At 38.3% G+C, this 21,629-nt stretch overlaps 1 protein-coding gene across 1 annotated transcript; it reads right to left on the bottom strand.

Moving 5' to 3' along the window:
- Positions 1-428: 428 nt before the first annotated feature.
- On the bottom strand, positions 429-21,436 carry LOC105447190 (regulator of nonsense transcripts 1-like). Its single transcript, XM_030990814.1, has 18 exons — positions 20,736-21,436; positions 19,989-20,070; positions 19,116-19,246; positions 18,824-18,908; positions 18,289-18,488; positions 17,570-17,692; positions 13,846-14,028; positions 12,572-12,680; positions 11,849-11,968; positions 10,932-11,020; positions 10,431-10,481; positions 9,939-10,046; positions 9,428-9,597; positions 8,546-8,617; positions 6,975-7,112; positions 5,019-5,129; positions 4,426-4,516; positions 429-4,020 (listed from the first exon to the last, which is right to left on the bottom strand). Exons 1-18 carry the CDS (start codon positions 21,414-21,416, stop codon positions 2,527-2,529), a joined length of 4,038 nt encoding a protein of 1,345 aa, XP_030846674.1. The 5' UTR covers positions 21,417-21,436; the 3' UTR covers positions 429-2,526.
- Between the last annotated feature and the right edge of the window lie 193 nt (positions 21,437-21,629).

Below are 21,629 nucleotides of genomic sequence, written 5' to 3'. Positions count from 1 at the left end.
GAGAGAGAGGGAGGATTGAGGAGTCCTGAAAAGTACTCTCGGTAATCTTTCTTGAGGGTGTGTAGTCCTGAAAAGGACTGTTGGTGTAGTCTTGAAAAGGACTGTTGGTGTAGTCTTGAAAAAGACTGTTGGTTATCTTTCTTAGCTTATAGTTCTAAAGAGAACTATAGTGCTTGGAGAGGATGGGTGGCGGGAGTGGCTCGACGTTTCGAAACAGGTTGACTATCCGTCGTCAGGAGTGAATATATTCATATATTCACATTCATATTTATTTCATTTCCAACAGAAAGGTAAACAAAAATATTACATATTTTTTTCATACATAATTCAATTTTTTTGGAAACTACACAAATACACTATACAAATACACTTTGCACATAACAAAATTATTACAAGAAATTCTTAATTTCTGAGGAAATGGGGGGGGGTCCACAAAAAAGCAGTGCACCCGCAAGCCTACTGTATATTTACATTACCATGCAAGCCGATACTTACAAGCTATAGTTGATTTGTTATGCAAATGCTTACCATAATAAGAGAAATATCATTTTTTTAATTATATACACAGTATATTGACAAATTATGTTTCACTATGTTCAGTATGTTCACAAAAGTATCTATCGCTTGATTATAAATGATTCATATAATTGTATATGTTCCAAATACTATATATCATATATAATATATTTCCATAATTGCTCCACTTTATAAATGAATATATAGAAATGAACATATATATTAATATATATAAAGTTTTATGACAGTTAAATTCCTATAAACACAATATCATTGCATATTGAAAACTGCATAAAAGTAAAGGCACTTTTGAGTTTGAATCCACTATATGTACATGTATATGCACATGATTATTAAATTTTCACATTACTTATTTGGCATTTTCGATACTTGGAATAGTGAATATCAACCAACAATGTACAAAGGAATTATGTACCACAATAGCAAACTTAAAAAATACGAAACTTGGCAAGGGTAGGAATAATGTAGTTGTTAAATTATATGCATATACATTCTCTTTTCATTCTTCAAGTGGCACTAAAATTTGCTTGATTTATTCTTCTTTTGCACATTAAGAAAACTTCAAATTTCACATTTTTCATGATTACAACCATGCAACGTTTCTATACACATCCTGCTTAATATATACATAAACATGCATAAAATTTGGTATAAAACTTCATATAAATTGAAAATTTGAACAGGTTTTTTTTTTTAACAGTTTAGTAAAACAAAACAAAAATGAAAATTTGAACAGTAATAGTAAAAAAAAAAAAGGCATGTTTCGGAAACAAATGATATCTTGTTGATGAAAACTTCTGGGCTCTATTTCATAAAACTTGTTATCAATAACAACTGCTATATTACTGTGACAAATTAGATCTCAACCAATCACATACCACGATTACTGTAGCTTATAACAGTTACTACAACTTGCGATTGATAACAAGCTTTATGAAAACTGGTCCTGACAGTACATGTGCACTGAAGAAAGTCAGCTGATGAAATTGAGCTGTCATAATATTTCTGGAAGTATAAAGACATGTAATACCCGTGCATAAAGGAATAGCCTCATTTAAAAATGGACGACATGAATACAGGCAAATTAGCATAAGAATTCTCAGGGTGAAACCAGACAGTATCTGGAATTTGAAGGAATATCTTTTACAATGACCTGCAAGAGGATTCTACTGTTCTAGCCTCTCGGTATTTTCTCAGTATTTCCTCCCCCTTTTGGACTACTGTTGCATACTTTCCAAAGATATCAATAGACTTGCTGTTCTGTCGTTATAAGTTCTCTGATTTATAGCGCCATTTTGTAGCCGTTTCAATTAGCAAGTTTGGTGAATCTGTCGTTTATAAGACATATGCAGTTAACAACTTAAAGGGATATTGCACTAAAAGCGTTTCTCTAACGCCATTTCAGGTCAGCTGAAGCAGTATCGTCCGTAAATCACTGCACTGTTGGTTCCTCTAAATTCTTCACTACGTAACATAAGAGTTTATTTGGTTAAGCATGAGATGATGCTGTGCAAGTTCATCGTTTCAGTCTCTCTTAAGTACAATTCTACTTTTTTCATTTTCCACCATCCTCCCTTACTGCCCAAGACTACCAAAATCTTTTCTACTTCTTGTACAAGTACTGATAACTAGAAAATCACAGAGATTGATCATTTGTACTTGCTGGATCAAACGTTTGGAACAACGGAAGACATGTTTTTATCTTTTAATCCTTGAAATCTTGCCTATCAAAACTAAAGATGTTCAAAACAACTTTCAATCAATAGAAGATGTTTTTATGTACATGAATGACCAGTGCCCTGAGCATTTTGCATAATAGATACATGGAACTTTATACATGTTTATACCAAGTATCATTGTTATCTTTATCATCATCATTATTCATACAATTATTTCTATTCATGTCATTTTCGTTTAATACCATCTCACATTCTTAACAGAGAGGGAGCATTTCTTTCTTCTTCATGATGTTTGGCTGTGTAAATGTATTCAATATGGGGGATACATCTGGCGTTCTTTGACAGAGTTGGAGCGTTTCCTCCCCCTGATATTTGGCCGAGGCTCAGTCAGGGCAGTAGAACGACCCCCATACGCCTCATTAACTGTCCTGTTATGGAGCATGTTTCGATCAAGCTGTACTGGATTGTTGGCATATTGGTTCAGGGAAGCTCTTCGCTGAACCAGTCTTTCTGGAGAGGGTTGTGGTTGTGGTTGACGGCACATATGCTGAGGTCGTTGATCTGACCTGTAATGCAACGTAGGGCCACAGCTCTGATTTTGTCCAATTTCATTTCCATTTGATCCCTTCCGATGTTGAGAAGTCCCTGCACCGGTGGCCTCACCAGTTGGCCTTCTTTCACTCCTTATATGCTCTTGTCTCTCTGGACTCACTTGATGTTGACGCCACTGATGCTGAGGTCCTCGATCAGACCTGTTTAGCTGTTGCTGGTGGTAACGGCTCTGATTTTGTCCCGTTCCATTTCTATTTGTTCTGTTCCGATGTTGAGAAGTCCCTGCACCGGTGGCCTCACCAGATGGTCTCCTTTCACTCCTACCATGCTCCTGTCTCTCTAAACTCACTTGTTGTTGATGGTACTGATGCTGAGGTCTTTGATGTGACCTGTTTTGCCATTGCTGATAGTCAAGGCTCTGATTTTGTCCCGTTTCATTTCCATTTGAACTGTTACGATGTTGAGAAGTCCCTTCACCAGTGACTTCACCAGATGGTCTCCTTTCTCTCCCACCATGCTCAATGGTTTCCGTTCTCCTTGAACTCTGGGGTTTCCGCTTGCCAACGGTGTGACCTGCTATATTTTTACCCTTCTGCTGCCCGAAAAGCCTCTGATTGTCACTCATTCCTGTAGCAATTACATGTAAACTCTTCCCATCCTCTGTGTCAAGGCTAGCATCAAGACCCGAGCTATTCCTCCTCCTTTGTCTTTGAGGACTAAAGGTGCTACTGCTGCTGGCAGATATGCCTAGGACTGTACTTGCAACTGATCGACTGTGGCTCATTAGGTTGTGATGCCCCTGGTCACCAATGACACCTCTATCCTCTCCATGACTCTTTGATGCTACGTTTCCATCAGGCTTCTTTAGTATGCTTTGAGGTTGAGCAGGGTCTCTGGATGATGGGGAAAGATTTCTACGTCCACCAAATGACTTCTCGCTAGAGGAGGACTCGCCTTGGACGGAGCTGCACGACCTTGGGACCTTCGCTGCTCTTCCATGATCCTCTGTCCCTGGATCAGGTGGCACTCGCCTCTTGCCCCTGTTATCTATTCCAACATCGCCAGATACATGTTTATGTCTTGAAGGGCTGTTCTCCTCCACCCCTTTGCTCGAAGCCTTGACATTTAGACAGTCCTTAGGATCCTTACTGTGGCACTCCTTGGCATCTTTACTGTAGGAAGCCTGCGAAGTCCTGAAGACAAGCTGTCTACCGGTAGCATCATCTACCAAGGATTTCCAGTTGCCGCTCATCTGCACAGAAATAATTGTGGATACTTTGACTGGATTTTAGGCATTATATGGGTAGCCTTGAGTTACGGTAGTGGTGAAGAGTGGGAGAATGGAACGAAATGCTTTGAATGTCAAAGACTACAAACTAATTACAAGGAACACAATATTTGTAGTCATAGTTAAAGGAAGAATACATTACATGACTTATCCTTGTGCTGGGACGTCACGACCATGATATTTGTATGCATGAAAAGAAAGAGAATGGACAGATCCTTTTTAGATCTGTCCATGTTTGGTGCAGGGGGAGAGATATCAGCTGGGAGCGAGTGCCATATTCAGGATGCCCTATCCAAACGTTCGTCCTTTAGAAAAAGGCTTACATTTGTGAAGACAATGAATGCAGAGAAATAATAATAAAGTTTGTACCTTCTGTAAACTCTTCATGTTGCCAACGATGATGAGGCTGAACATGGATCGAGTCAAAGCTAGATTCAAGACCTGTTTGTTCATCACGAATCTGAAAGAATGGAGAGGGAAAAAAATGGACATAAATGATGATGGCTTACATTATAAAAGGTCATCTGTAATGTTAATATGTATGTATTTTTGAAAGTTAAACTTTTTATCTCATTACAAAAAATCTTTACATTCCAATTTTTAAGATGTTAAGCTATAGGCATGCAAGCTAGCCCGGCCCTCGTTTCATAAATGCAGGCTATGTCACAGTGGAAAACACTCCGTCCATCAGACAGGACATTAAACGGAGGCCGATGTAGAGGGGAGTAACCATATTTGCTTGTTAAGAACCCACTGCACTATTCTTATAAGAGTAGGGGCAAACTCCAGTGTGGTGGTGCACCTGCGCACCTCAATCAGTTATACTGGGAGGAGAGACCCAACGGTTACAACGATTTAGTTTGTTTTTGCCTCCCAGGCACAGGTGACGCCAAATACTTAATAATAATAATAATAATTCATGATCTGGCACCAGTGCATCAGTGAATTATTTGAATACTAACCCATTCTCTTTAGGTGTCCTGGAGGTGCTGGTGCAACACAGGATGATGACATCTTTCTCCAAGCCGTAGAAATTTGTAGGGGTTCCAACAAGCAGGCCAGGAATGTTCTTCCTGTAAAGATACAAAAGTTTACAGTAAACTAAATCATGCATACCCTTACCAAGTTTTGTAATTTGGGAAGTATGTCAAAATTTTATTTGACCCTATTTATTTTTCTTGAGAATGTGACATATTGAAGCTTAGGCCTACATTTAAAAGTATTTGACAAAGGACTTAATTCAACCACCTTACATTTTTGTGCTCTGGCTTTGCCCCCGGGAAGGGCCTCAGGGCCTTGACAATCCATCTGGAAATGGACTCCTAACCAACCTGAACCCGAGGATGATAGAGACCCCAGATAATAATAATAATAATAATAATAGTGGCTTCTTGTATAGCGCTCATGTCAGTCAGATTTAACCCTCCTGGCGCTCCCGATTATTACCCTGGCTTTAGCACGGCTGCCATACGGCGCTCTAGCATTTCAAGGAATAAATTCCTACCAGGTACCCAGTTACTTCACCTGGGTGGAGTGTGGTAAATGTAGATCAATGTCTTGCCAAGGGATAGGGGTTGAGCCGCATGTCAGATCTTGCGTGGGCCTCAAAGTTACGCGCCCTGTCTATCCTTGACCATGTCGGCTCGGTGACAAAAATTCAAGCCCATTCTCAAACCCACATGGGAAATGTCGGGTGAGAATGACTTCGGTTAGAAAAATCCAAGCGAGTCTTAGGGTCGGAAGGTATCTTGCAAAGGAACGCTTTCTAGCAGCCCCAGATGTAGACGATTGTTCAGCTTAGACCTCATAGGCTAGCTTGAAGTCATCCGTCAGGTGTATTCCCGAGGAAGGAGCCCCTTGAGAAGGGAAGAGAAGGGAAGTCTGGGCCGCATCCAGCTGAGCTGGAGTGTAGGTCTCCGGCAAGTATTTCTCCAGGAGAGCCTGTGCGTCGGCTGCCAAACCATGAGGGGTTTGGGGAACCACGCTGGCTAGTGACTCAGAAACAGAGTCACTATCCTGATTCCACAAAATCAGCTACATGGGGAACCTGGCCCAAATGGGTTGGGTGCAACCACGAGCAGGCAGTCTCCCCACCTGGAGGGGAGCCAAGCACAGCCGGGATACGAGGGGGAAACTCTGAACAGGCGGTTCTGTGCCTGCTGGGATCGAGCATTACTGAGTTCTAAACACGGGCCGAGCTCAGCGGGGCTTTCGGATAGTCTCTTACGGCTCGCAACTATCCGTCTGGGACAGTTGGGGGGGGGGGGGACCAGCTCCTGAGTGACTGTGGCTGTACATGCACTAGCTGTGTCACTCAAAGTGCACGGGTCACTAGCTGGACAATGCCAGTGATCCTGCTCAGGTGGGAGTCAGAGGTCGTCAAACCAACGGCTCCCATGAGTGGGGCTCGAGTGTCGGTGGTCGGTAGTCCGACGACACTCGTACCTGGGGAAGATAATCCGCAAGCAAGATGTCGACTAGTGTAGCAGGGTTCATCCAAGATGAAGCCGTCACACTCATGGAAGGGGGGTACGGGTAGCAAGATCAGAAGAATCCATGACAGATCCTGTGAACAAAAGGAAATCTTAGCAAACAAGCAAGAGCGAAATAAACCAAGAGCTCATTCTATTTCCAAAAGAAAAACAATCCCAAATAAAAGTGAAAGAAACTCACTCCCAAAGGCAAGCACAAAAAATTCTAAAGAAAAACCCAAACCCGAAAAGACAATAACTGCGCCGCAAGCCGTGCCCAGCGAGGTGACGAGAGCTATTCTATACAGTGGCAATAGATTAATCTTGCACTAAAAAAAGTGAAAAAAATCTTGAAAGTCTTTGGTACATCTATCCCATGATACATACAATGTGGAACAGGGATTTGTTTGCATATAAAGTTAAAGAAATATTTGTAATCAACCTCACCCTTGCAATCTTTCTAGAAGTTTTCCCTTTTGTCCTTCAGAGGGGGTGATTATGCCTACGGTGAAGCGTTCTCTTAGTTTAAGGAAGCCTGAAATCAGGAGCTCGATGAATGAAACCTCAGAGGTGTTGATAACTGAACTGTACATGAGAAAAGATCAAAGAATGAAAATGATGACTTTTTTCATTCACATGTCGCTCAATTTTTTGTGTGACAAACTTTGAGAAAATTGTAGCAAGGTTCGATCTACAAACTCCTTATCATACACAGGCCAAAGCTGGGGAATCTCTTATTTTCATGTACATTTCATGATGATCAAAGAATAGTAATGGTCTGTCAACAAAATATGCAGTAGTACATGTCTCAACATACATACATTCAATGAAGTAATCACAAAGTGACCTTTAACCTTACACACCCGATATCTATTCAGTTCATCTTTCAATGCTATCATAGATGTGTCGTGTTTGTCACAATCTGTTCTATAGTTTGCATGTTAAACAGGAAGTCCACCCTGACATTAAATTGGTGGGAGAAAGTTTGAGCAAAAACTGATAACAAAAATAAGAAAGTTATTAATTTTTAAATTTTCAATCGATCAAACACAAATTGGCAACTCTGTGATGTATCTTGCAAAGTCCCCTCCCATTCGCTCTGTTTTAACGAATCAGACCGAAATGTCATTTTTTTTGCCCTTAAGAATTTACAACATCTGGGTGGAGAGTGGCAAATGTAGATTAATATCTTGCCAATGGACATTACTGCAGTAGCAGGATTTGCACCGCAAACAACGTGATCCACAGTCCGGTGACGTATCCACTAGATCATGACATCTCTATGTGTCAATCTATGTACCATATTAACTCCTTGGCTACCGGTACTGAATTCATTCTTTCCTATAGGCTTAATACAGTAGCCACCAGGCTCCCGTAGGCGATGGGTTGAAATCATTCTACTTGTTTTGTGAAACGTATAGAGATAGTAAGCAAATGATTATCATTGGTGAAGGTGATGGGACAAACTATCACTTCCGAGGCGATATGGATGTAGCTATCTTTCCTCAGCTTCTCTTTCCGAAGCGAAGCTGAGGAAATATAGCGTATATATTCAGATCGCCGAGGAAGTGATAGTTTGCCATCGCCTGAAACCAAAAGGTGATTATTTGCTTTATATTCAACATCGGAAACATTTCACTTCTTCCGTAATTTTAGAGCAACAAGTCATAAATTAAAAGCTAGCAAACGGTGTACGATACGTACAGTGCATGCAGTATGGTGGTGTGACCATTGAGTTCGCGCATGACCAAAGTTTGCGTACTAACACTTAAAGCGCCTAAAGAGGAGAGCAATACGCAACGTATTACAAGAAAGTGCGTTGCACTGTGTAGATAGTACTTCTATCTTCAGTGAAAGTGCAACTAACTTTTCTTCTCCCATCAATGATGGGAGAACTATCTTTTATCACGTGACTTACTTTTGACCAATCATAGAGCAAGATTCTATTAGGAATATAAAAATATATATGTGCATAGTAGAAGCCTAACATGACCTCTATCGTCATACCATATACTCACTCTCTGTGTAAAGATTCTTTTCCATCAGCCACGTCAAAGATGATATATGGACGAAGACAGAAGAGCAGGTGCCTACAGAAAATCAAGAAATCAATGGATTGTCACCATCAGGATGATGTCTGATACAATAAATTGACCCATTGACTACTGAATTCTCCTATATTCCAATAATAAATAGTACAGTTATCATCTGGTTAAGACAGGAGCTGGAGTAAGGGTGGGGTAAGGGTTAGGACAAGAGTTGGTGGTAAGGGTGAGGAAACAGCTAGGACAAGAGTTGGGGTAAAGGTTAGGTAAGGGTTAGGATAGGAGCTGGGGGTAAGGGTGAGGTAAAAATTAGGATAAGAGTTAAGGTAAGGGTTAGAATAAGAATAGGGTAAGGGTAAGGTAAGGGTTAGGACAAGAGTTGGGGTAAAGGTTAGGATGATAAGTGTTGGGGTAAGAGTGAGGCTAACATTAGGATAGGTGTTGGGGTAAGGGCGTGGTAAGGGTTAGGATACGAGTGGGGTAAGGATGAGGTAAAATTAGGATAGGTGTTGGGTAAGGGCGTGGTAAGGGTTAGGATACGAGTGGGGTAAGGATGAGGTAAAATTAGGATAAGAGTTAGGGTAAGGGTTGGGTTAAGTGTTGGGATAATGGAAGGGTAAGGTTAGGGCAAGAGTTGGGGTAAGGGCGACGTAAGGGTTAGGATAAGAGTGGGGTAAGGGTGAGGTAAGGGTTAGGATACGAGTGGGGTAAGGATGAGGTGAGGGTTAGGACGAGAGTTGGGGTAACAGCAAGGTAAGAGTTTGGATAGAGTTGGGGTAAGGGTGAGGTAAAGGTTAGGATAGGAGTTGGTGTAAGGACAAGGTAAGAATTAGGATAAGATGCCAAATCACTTACTTATTCTGAGTCTTGAGTCTGTGTAAGTACATAACAGACGATGGATATTTTGCAATTTCTTCCTTCATGCGGTATTGAACCTCCCATCGGTGGATACGTCTGTCCTCTATCTCAAAGTTCTCAGCGAGCCTCTCTAGCATGGAATGACCGAAGTCCAGATCCCGGGCCCCCTAGGTGCATGTACAAGAGATAATGGTACAGTGAAACCTGTATATTAAGACCACTCAAAGGTGACAAGAAAAGTGGTCTTTAAAGACAGGTGTTCTTTTTGTATTGGGTTCTGTAGTACATCAGGGTTCTATGAAAATCGATTGTTATAGTTAAGGGGAACAGAAAATGTGGTCTTTATAGACAGGTGGTCTTTACATAGAGATGGTCACTAAAGCAGGTTTCACTGTATTCCACACATATTGCATGATAAAGTATCCAAAACAACAAAATATATGCATGAAGGAGGTGGACATACAGTTTAGAACAAAGATATGCAAAAATCGTACCAGTACGTACGTACCTTTGAGCAAATGCTAACAATGCCCTGTTCTTGATCGCCTGCCAAGAACACACGCTTAGTTTTACACTGAAGGGCAAGGAGAATCTCAGTTTCCAAACAATGGCCGGCCTACAAAAAAGAAACAGAATCAGCTGCAAACATACTGTAAATGAAGAAACTTTGTGAAGACCAACACTTTTCCAGTTTTCAAGAGTGGTCCAAACCCATAGGCAAACTATTGCAAGGCTCCCTGACAGTGGCTCTAGCAGGCTGCACATTTTCCTATGTTGTAGTAGTTGCTGCAAATCATAAAATCATCAACTTTCGGAACTCAAGACTGTCTTCAGGTCTTTCATAGCCAACATATACTTCATGTGGGAAGTTCTTTCTTATGAAACCAAACTTAAATGAATGCTCCCCCCCCCCTCCCCTCCCTCCCCCACACTTTGTCCCAACTACCAGAACTGAACCTTCTAATGTTGTCAAGGATCTACAAGCATATACTGTACTTACATCATCCACAATGAGTGCAAACACATTTCCTGCCAAGCTGCTTCTTACGATCTACAAATAAAACAAAACAAACAAGATGAATGCAACTATTATGAGAATGCAGACAGGCTTGCACATATTAACCAATGACTTGTCCTAATTTTATTTTTTATGAAACTCAATAACATTTCTACAATTCTACTAACATAAAAGATAACTTTGTTTTCAGAATTCCACCCTTTTGGAAATAGATATATTCAGCACTCAAAGAGTTAAAGGTAAAAAAAGAGACAATTGGAGACCGTAAATGGGTTGTTTTGCAAAGCTTTTGTCATACACAGTGCATTGCAGGTTAATTGGTGCAGGGTGTGTAATGTGGGTGCCATTGAAAGTTTAATAACTTCACTAGAACTGCGAAGGTCCCTGGTCCAAGCCCCAGTACATCACTACCAATTTTTAAACATTCTATTTCAATGATTTCGCTTGGGTAAAAGATACAGAAAGAAAAGTAGAACTGTTTACCTCTAATCCACAATCTTCAAGCGTGCACCCCACAATATCAGCTTGCTGAAGTATTTTAGTTTGAAGGTCATCTTCAGACAGCTCGACATCTATATGAAATCCATCCATAAGAAATATGTAATCCAATCGATAGTGTCTTTAAAATTTCATGTTTCATTGTAGGAACACAGTACAGGACAATTTTGCTCCACTAGCATCTCAATCTTGGCCACTTAAGCAAGAAAAGTCCACTTGAAACTCAGGTGAGACAATATAAAGTCAATCAAATGATCTGGCAATTAGAAATTTCTTTTTAAATAAAGTATAAATACCGCAGTAGCATACTGCTGTACAAGTACTGCAGTTGTAGTACCGCAGTGGTACTGTAGTACAAGTATTGGGGTAGTACTGCAGTACAAGTACCGCGGTAGTACCGCAGTCGTACTGTAGTGCAAGTATTGCAGTAGTACTGCAGTACTAGTACCGCAGTGGTTGTACAAGTATTGCGGTAGTACTGCAGTACAAGTACCACGGTAGTACTGAAGTAGTTCAGCGGTAGTATACATATACCGTACTGCGAAAACGATCAATTTAACGTAATACAAGTACTGCAGTAGTACCGCAGTCCATTTTAACAAGGGTATACAGGTATAGCAATATTCAGGTCTAAGAGTACAAGTGATGAATAAATGATGCAGGGTAATGAAATTGCTTTGTTTGATTGGCCATTAACAAATAATATGTACAGTGGAACCTGGATATAAATACCACCAAAGGAAGACAAGAAAAGTGGTCTATATGGTCTTCATATACAGGTTCCTATGAGAAATTACTGTCAAGGGAAATACAAAATGTGGCCTCTTTAAACAGGTGGTCACTAAAGCAAGTTTCACTGTATTTACATTTGGAAATGGAGGAAACAGGATCCAGAAACTTACAGGGTGATCCTTGCTTTCTCTTACTCGCCACTACGGTGGATAGAAGAAACTCTTTGAGACGACGATCGGCTTCCTCAGCTTTATCGACACGGATGATTTCTACACCATCTACGATGTGTTCTAAAACATAAAGGCAGGACAAAAAAAATGGTTGAAAAGAATACCCATCAGGTCCCAAATTCATAATACAAAATAATACTTTTTCTCATTTGCACATGCATCAATGGTCTGGCTCCTTTTCTGTTAAAAACATAATTATAAATGCATTTGGGTACTTGATAAAAACACTACCGCAAAATCCCCTCAAGCGCTATCTTAGATTACCTGTAGCAGCATAACTCGCTGCTTCCCTAGCTGTGCTGTTGGTTCTCGCATCAAGTCTGCGAAGTGGGAATTAGATATTGGGCTATGGGGAGATAAAGTATCAGTTCAGTATTGCTCTAAAAGGATGTCTATTGTCTCAGACAAATATCATCCATTATAGGGTAAAATATAGTCAAATAGTGACAAATTTTTTATTAGAACCAATGATTACACGCACACTGTATGGGTCGATCTTTAAAACTGAAGAAAAATAAATTACTCACTCATAGCATTTATATAAGACGTAACGATTGTAATGGTTAAATCTACATTCACAGATCGGTGGCTATCGTTATTGGGTGAATAGCTGGAGGATGACAAATACCTAAAGAGTCTTTAAAACTGAAATAAAGTACTCACTCATCGCCTCTCTGTTATCCTTCAGAGCCTCCCATATCTTCCTTAGCAAGACATCTAACGACTGATTAGTCGGGGCACAGACCAGCAGTTTGTAAGGGTTTTTCAAAGTCTGCAAAAAAAGGCAAGAAATACAGTTATAGCTCTGCTGAAGTCGGAGCTGTTGGGACCGCAAAAAATGGTTTGACTCGTACAAAATTCGAATTCGGAAATGTACCAAATTCATATTTTGCTATTGGTCAAAACATTTATTAGACTAAGTGAAAGTTCAGCATGTGCAACTTCGAGTTATGCAGATTTAACTGTATATCGCAGTATATACCCCTTGCAAATTTGATGTATTTTGTGGTTTTTTGTAACTCAAGAATGATGAACTGGCTGAATTAAGGGTTTTGTTGAATACCTTTAATAGATGTACGCTTACGCCACATTCTCAAGAAACAATCTGGGGGGGGGAACTATTTTTGTATGCATTTAAAAAGTTACATAACTTGGTAAGAGTATGATTAATTCAGTTTTTTTAGTGATGCACTAAAAGGACTAAAAACATCAATATTTTCTCGTCACTCAACTCATTTCTACGGCAACAGGGCTTTTGGAGTGGCTGCCCGAACTCTCTGGAATTCGCTCCCTCTGCATGTCCGTCAAGCTCCCACACGACAGACTTTCAAAACCCTTCTTAGAACTTACCTGTTTCGTTTGTAATTTTTGACATTACTTTTCATCTATGTATAATAATTGAATATACTCTAATTGATTTGTCATAAGTATTTGCTATTTGTATTAACTTTGCTCGCAATGAATTCTCTTAGCTACATGTCTTTAGTTTAAGGTCTTTATATTTCGTTCTTAATTTGTAACTATTTAAATATACTTGTACTTGATTGTTTTTAACTTTGTAAAGCGCATAGAGAAACTTTGGTTTATTATGCGCTCAATAAATCTATCTTTATTATTATTATTAATATTTTAATATTTGTATAAACTTCTGTTGTAACCTGCTCTCTATATTCTGAAGTGGAGCTGCTGGAAACCCTACATGTATAATGAAAAATGTAAGTTTTTGAGCATGGAGTTGAAAGTCAAGGTGATATTCAAAGTATATATAAGATTTGAATTTAAATAAAAACGAATAAAAAAACACACATCTGGAGTGTGTTTTTTTTTTTTTTTACATCAGTCTTCAATTACCTATAATGAGGTTTTGTTGACAAGATTGTTGACAAAGAGCTAATTGACAACAGCATGAGTGTTGATATAAATTGAACCTAGCTTACCTTATGAATCTTCTTATGTTCTCTTGCGATCCGTCTAACAAGTCGACGCAAAAATGATGTCTTTCCCGTTCCCGCTGCCCCTATCATGAGTCGAATCACTTTCAAGTGTGATGAGGTACTTGAAGTTGATTCCATGTAGGACTTTAGCAACTCATCGTCAGATACTCTTCCTTCCGCGTGTATCTGTGGTGCAAATCACACATTCATTAGTCAAATCACTTTTGATTATGATGCCGTTCTACTTACGGATTTCATGTAGGAGTTTAGCAACTCATCGTCAGATACCCTTCCATCTGCTTGTACTTGTGGTGGAAATCACATATTATGTTCCGTTCAGATCAGTACGCTTTCAAAACTCCCGATTTCTTAATCTCCCTAAGCTCAATACTAAATGGGGGGAAAGAACCTTCTCTCATGCAGGGCCTTTGCTGTGGCAGGCTCTTTCATGGGAGATTCTTAACTCTTTATGCGCCACTTAAAAAACCCCCCTGTGCCACATTCTTTTAGGGTCACACATTTCGAGGGAATCTTTATTGACTCTGCTGAATCAAGAGGCTATAACTCTTCACTGGATGATCATGATGAAAAATATTGTGCAGCAAAGTTGTAGACCGGAAAACGTGCTTTTCGATGAACCGTCATTTGTTATATTTTGAATTATCATTTTTATAATAATCATAATTATATAATGTTTAATTTTTCTTATTTACGGCAGTTTTTTATCCCTCTAGAATTTCTTATTTAGCAATGATAAGACATCTTCAAATCGAATCTATTAGAAAGGTGGACTTCTTACCTTTCTTTACATACCTTGCTCAAGTATTCTAACAATTCAGAAGGTTAGTATTTAGGTTGTTGAAGAAAAGAAGTTCAATAGGGAGAGACTTGAAAGTACCCCGCTCAGCCACCCTTGACAATGGGCTAATCTGCCCATTGAAATCCCTATTACCCCAGGTTATTGTCAATGTCCGGTTTAGCGGGGCATGAAAAGGGACGTCGTGGGGATGTTTTTCTTTGTTGTGCCATGATAAGTCAATAAGAAATAAGAGAATGTTATTGATTTTGCCCACTGGTATGAGCATGTAAAAATGGTATAGGCATAATATATTATATGTGATATACATGACATAATCAGCATCTTATTGAAATGTCTCATTATGAATGTTCACCGCATCTGTTCTCTCACCTTCTTTACCCCTCAATAAAATTGATTTCAAGTACATTTATCACAGCCATAGATATACAAAGAAAGAATGAATCAATCTTAAAATATAAACTATATTGCATTGTTTTCCATTTACTTTATTGTGAGAGAGCTTATTATCAGAAATGATTGACGAGTGGAGTATGCAATGAATAAAATATGGAGAACGGACGTGAGAGACATTATGAGAGAGAAATAGTGATATGAAATGAAAGGACTTTACTGTGAATAAAGATTATAAGAGAAAGAGATAAAGATGACGGCAAGACAGGATACATATTGATACGAAAATAACAATAATAATGAGATAGAGATGACGGAAAGAAAGAGAGTAAACACTGATAGCATAAGAATGAATAAAGATAATAAGAGAAAGATATAGAGATGACGGCAAGACATAGGGTACATATAGATAGGAAAATGATAATAATAATAAGATAGAGATGACGGAAAGAAAGAGAGTAAACACTGATAGCATAAGAATGAATAAAGATAATAAGAGAAAGATATAGAGATGACGGCAAGACATAGGGTACATATAGATAGGAAAATGATAATAATAAAAAGATAGAGATGACGGAAAGAAAGAGAGTAAACACTGATAGCACAAGAATGAATAAAGATAATAAGAGAAATATATAGAGATGACGGCAAGACATAGGATACATATTGATAGGAAAATAATAATAATAATAAGATAGAGATGACGGCAAGAAAGAGAGTAAACACTGATAGCATAAGAATGAATAAAGATAATAAGAGAAAGATATACAGATGACGGCAAGACATAGGGTACATATAGATAGGAAAATGATAATAATAATAAGATAGAGATGACGGCAAGAAAGAGAGTAAACACTGATAGCATAAGAATGAATAAAGATAATAAGAGAAAGATATAGAGATGACGGCAAGACATAGGGTACATAATTATAGATAGGAAAATGATAATAATAATAAGATAGAGATGACGGAAAGAAAGAGAGTAAACACTGATAGCATAAGAATGAATAAAGATAATAAGAGAAAGATATAGAGATGACGGCAAGACATAGGGTACATATAGATAGGAAAATGATAATAATAATGAGATAGAGATGACGGCAAGAAAGAGAGTATTACACTCATAGCATAATAATGAATAAAGATAATAAGAAAAAGATATACAGATGACGGCAAGACATAGGGTACATATAGATAGGAAAATGATAATAATAATAAGATAGAGATGACGGAAAGAAAGAGAGTAAACACTGATAGCATAAGAATGAATAAAGATAATAAAAGAAAGATATAAAGATGACGGCAAGACAGGATACATCTTTCTTTCATTAGTTTTATTCATTCTTATTCTATCACTGTCTACTCTCTTTCTTGCTGTCATCTCTAGCTCTTTCATTAATTTTTATTCATTCTTATTCTATCAGTCTACTCTCTTTCTTGCTGTCATCTCTATCTCTTTCTTTCATTATTTTTATTCATTCTTATTCTATCACTGTCTACTCTCTTTCTTGCTGTCATCTCTATCTCCTTCTTTCATTTTTTTTATTCATTCTTATTCTATCAGTCTACTCTCTTTCTTGCTGTCATCTCTAGCTCTTTCATTAATTTTTATTCATTCTTATTCTATCAGTCTACTCTCAGGGAACACTTTTATCACTAGAGTCTTCGTCACTGCTCGATTCGTCGGAATCAGAGTCCATGCTCCATGCTTCCATAGTAACAAGATCTCGAGCCTCCTCTACACTAAACACACGTTGACGTTTTCCAGCAGGTGCCATCGTAACATCAGTAAAAAAAATCCAAAGAAAACCGCTAAATACACGGTAATTTCGAATGTAACACTATGAAGAAAAACAGTTTACCGGAAAGTGTGCGATGTATACAATGTAAACAATAGTAAACGCAACGCGTGGCTACACACTGCGAGCGGTATTATGAATGTCTAATTGACTCGTATACATCTGTGCAAAAATGCGAAGTTGGCACGCCTACGTCCGTGCAAATCGGCGAACAAAGCAAACAAAGAGTTAATAGCAGATCAAGATTATTAATACCCCTTTAATTTGATGAGGGGAAAATCCATTTTTCACAGACTTAAAGGGGAAGTCCACCCTGACATCAGGTTTATTTAAATAGAAGCAAAAAATGAGACAAACAGGTCAACGAAAATTTGAGCAGAATCCAATTATTAAAGATAAAGAAATTTATGAGTATTTAAAGTTCTGATCAATCAAACACAAATTGGCAACTTTTTTACTTTTCTTGCGAGATTCCCTCCAATTTGCTCTGTACTGAAAATTTCATAAACTTCCATTTTTGGGGGTTATCTATGACAGAACAGAATCGTTCCATACAGGGGGTGTATAAAAACATATTTGCAACAACTATAAATGTAGGGTGCATGTATATGCCTGGAATTTCTCTATAGGGCAAAATAAAAAGTTCTGATTTTTGAAAGACCAAATGGGAAAGGAGCTCGCAAGATACAAACATTTTCTCATGAATTCTATTTGATACCTGTGTGTCCTTTACAAACACGGAGGAGTCCTCTGGCTTTATGATGTGCTTTGCAAGAGGATGGCTGCTAAAAGACAGCAACGCTCTTATCTGATTCAGGTAATGACTGAGTGATGTTACAACCTGCATGAAGACAAAAAATGAATTGGTTAAACTTTTTACTTTTTTTTCATGCTGTTACACTTAGCCAAAAAAGGCATGTACGTAAAATAAGAATACAGGACTAAAATTTCATTTTTAAGGAATACAAAGATTAAGATTTTGAAATTTGAACAATCTGGATAGGATCTGATACCAGTAATAAACAAACTTTACAGACCCCAAACAATTATCTCAGGGTTAGTACTCAACCAGGTAATAGGTTGCTAGTATGTCATGTGAAAATTTAAACATTTCTATGCATTCTTCCATTTTTTTTTACTCATGAAACCCTCCTACAATGCTCTCTCGATCATACAAATGTTTCTCCCATCAGATTTATTCAGGCTACAAAGAGTAGAGCTGTTTGTATTAGACTGTTTATTGTCCATACAATAAACAACTAAATTATTCATACCCATACTAAGTGTTAGAATTTCTTGAAATGTGTGAATTTTTGTATCTTGAGAATGTGACATATCAAAGCCTACACCTTAAAAAAGGCCCTAATTCAACCTTTCATCCCTGATTTTCAAGGGTAATGAATAATTTAGTTGTTAACTGTACTACATTGTACATACCTTCAGTCTCGTTGAGCTAGGTACAATTATGCTCTTGTGAAGGGCTAGGCATACGGTTCTATCTGTCAATCCAACCCCACAGACTAGCCCAAAGTTGAACTGTTTCTGTGAAGCAGTGTCTGTTGTCATGTCAACGAGGACCAGGTCCCCAACACCCAGGTCGTGAGGTTCCGTCGGAATATCAGCTGCTTCATATTGCACTACATGTAAAGGGAATGAAATACACAGTCAATTAAATCTTCGAACATTTTTCAATACAATGTCTTTTACTATACTACTCAGAAACTTTTTTTTTAAAGATTAACCTGTTTACCTCGTTTTTTAACCAGAATATCAATAAATATGTAAAAACAGGTATATAATTTGAATAATTTATAATTAGGTAATAAATAAGTGAATTTCTTGTAAAAAAGGTTGTGCATCCATAACCTTTACAAATTCTTGCAAAATTTGCCGTCGATTGGACCTTCCGTGGTCAAGAAATTTGATCCCTCCCCCAAAAAGCCTGGTCAGAATACGATTAATGGTCTTCTACCTTCAACGATGTCCTGTGAGATTTTGTTCTCCCTAGAGTTCTGCCTCCATGTCCTATCACAATCTTTAGCCACAGAGCTCGAAACCTACAGATTTGATATGAAAAAAGGGGTAAAACTTTGAGTGGGTTGATTAGTAGAGGTAGCGCAGTCCAGTGGTTAAACACTTAAAGAGAAGGTTCTTTGTTGTTTTCATCATGAAAAAAGAGAGGAGAAAAAATGGGGTGCCGTGAGAGAGAAATAGAAGAGATAAGACAAAGAAAAAAAGGGAAAGTTGAGGATAAAATAACTCACGTTTGACCACATCTCCAGGAGTAAAAAGCAAATAAATGCCTCTTGATAGCTCCTAATGTCTGGGTAGCATGCATGGTATCTTGGTACTTCCTTAGCCATCAAGAAAGATTGCAAAATCTCTGCGGAATGTACTGAGAGGATTGATGCAAAATATTAAATAACAAAAAGCAAAACAAAAGTCACACGTATTGAAGCAAATTTGTACAGAATTAACACTAAAAAAAGACAATGCTTCCACAAAGATTTTGCATGTATACCGGTATATAAGATACGATCTAATTTTTTGATGCAGATATAACAAGTGATTGGGATACTAAGATTCTTTTTTTTTAATTTGAATAACAATGATTTTAAGTTTTTTAAATAACAGAATAAATTTCTCTCTCTAAAAAAAAGAGAAAAAGAAAGAAAGTTTATAATTGAATTCCCTACTAGAGTCCTTCTCCCCATGGCGCATCTGAAACACAATAAAATACATTGTTTATCTAAGGGAATCAAAAATTAATAAAAAATGGAAAAGTGTGCAATACAGTACGATAAAAGATATATATATATATATATATATATGTACATTTCTTATTTTAACATCCTTGTGTAAGTCTGCACAAAAGTATTGGATGAAAATTTGAAGGGAAATCCAATCATAAAAGAAAACTACTCTAAAAAGAAGGGGGAAAAGAAGAGAAAAGTCAGAGGGGCAGACTGGTGAAAGATTGAACAAAATCGAACAAGAAATAAGAATGTTATGAACTTGTAAAGATTGATCCGATTTATTACAAACTATCATCATTTAGTTTCTCTTGCTTTTCTGCTTTCATACAGGTCAGATATAGGTTGAATTGCCCTGTAAAAAAAAAGATCTGTAGCCCATACCTTCTTTGTGCTTGTCAAACCAGTCAGCGTTCCAGGAGAGTACGCAAGATAAGACATCCTCTTGCTTGAATTCCTTGGTGATCTTCAGCAAAAATAGAATTACAAGTATAAAATGACCATGTTAGTTTAAATAACCCTTGTAGAGCAAATTTAGAACAACTATCCAAAATCAGGATTTCCAAAAAAAGCCCATTCATATATATATATATATATATATGGTGCAAATAATCTACGTGATTTAATTTTTTGCACATCTTTAGACAGCACCCTTCGGCTCCTGATGGAGAATATTATAACTGCATTTTCATTTATAATATTATGGCTGTCAAATGGTTATATTGCATGTTCATTTATAGCCACCTATATATTGTATTATATTTTTGTGAGTGTACATGTATAGTAAATAAATGGCAGGGGGGATGACGAAGGTCCTACACGTACCTGTATGCGTATACTAAATATACTGTATACTCACTAAACACCTGTTTAAATGTATAATGTGTTTTCAGGTTTAAAAAGTCTGAAGTACACTTACACTTCCTGTGAGTACTGACACAAGTTATGTTGCATGTCCTTCCTCTTATCTTTCCAAAAGTCTTATAGCCGAACTGGGGGTTTCTATATCCCCACCCCCCCCTACATTTATTATACAGGAGGTGACGACATATAACTAATTAACACTGTAATACATCTCCCAAAAATTGCTTCTTATGCCACCAGTAGTTGCAGAGGAAAAGAGGAACTCACCCGAGTAACCTTGGACAGTTCTGTCCCTAGGTTTCCCGACGGAATGCTTGGTGTCTGCGAGTGGCGTCTCTCTTTTAGAGGTTTCCTAATGTCCGATGCCACCAATGATGGGTGTGGAGGGTCACTTGGACAAGCAGATCTATCATCTCCAGTAGGTTTTACCCTGTCTGGTTTGGTATTGGGCGTCTCAGAGGTGCCCGAAGAGGCAGCATGACCACCGATTACAGTTCTTGAGGATTCAGAGATGTTTCTGGAGTACGAACTTGTTGAAGGAAAGGAAACACTTGGAACTGATAAATGACCATGAGACAAATTTCTAGGATCTGCTGGCATTTCATCCCCCAAGCCCATCTCATTTGAATTTGGTGATGCAGGTTGCTGGAGGCAATCTTGCACGAAACGGATCATAGCTGCTGAAGGGGTTTCTGTAGGTTCCTTTGAACTTAAGCTGAGTGGCTTAGATAGAGTGTCAGGAATGTCATGTAGAGAGTTGGTCATCTTGGTAGGATTCTTCTCCTTTTCTTGATCACTTTGTTTCATAGTTGACAGTAGTTGTTCAGATCTTGAAGGTCTCCGGACCCTGTTATTCTTTTTAGGTATGTGTTTTTTATTTCTGGTGGGAACTAAGCTGCCAGGTGCTGCTGTAGATGTGCTTGGGGCCATACTGGGAGAGGAAGGCATAACTAGAGGTTCTTGCAAGAAAGAAGACACATGTTCTGATTCTCCCTCTTGTAGCAACAAGAATCTTTCTTGTGGATCCAACTCTGAGGGACACCATGCATTACGTTGGCAAGGAAGAACTCCTCCAGATGAGTTGGGTTTGGAAGGAATGGCTGATTGTGACTCTTCACCATGAAATACTGTTCCTTTCTCATGCTGATTGACTATTTCTTT

The sequence above is a fragment of the Strongylocentrotus purpuratus genome, unplaced genomic scaffold (genome assembly GCF_000002235.5).
Source record: "Strongylocentrotus purpuratus isolate Spur 01 unplaced genomic scaffold, Spur_5.0 spur5_contig_844, whole genome shotgun sequence".
Classification (NCBI taxonomy): domain Eukaryota; kingdom Metazoa; phylum Echinodermata; class Echinoidea; order Camarodonta; family Strongylocentrotidae; genus Strongylocentrotus; species Strongylocentrotus purpuratus.
This window is presented reverse-complemented; position numbering and strand designations above follow the sequence as displayed.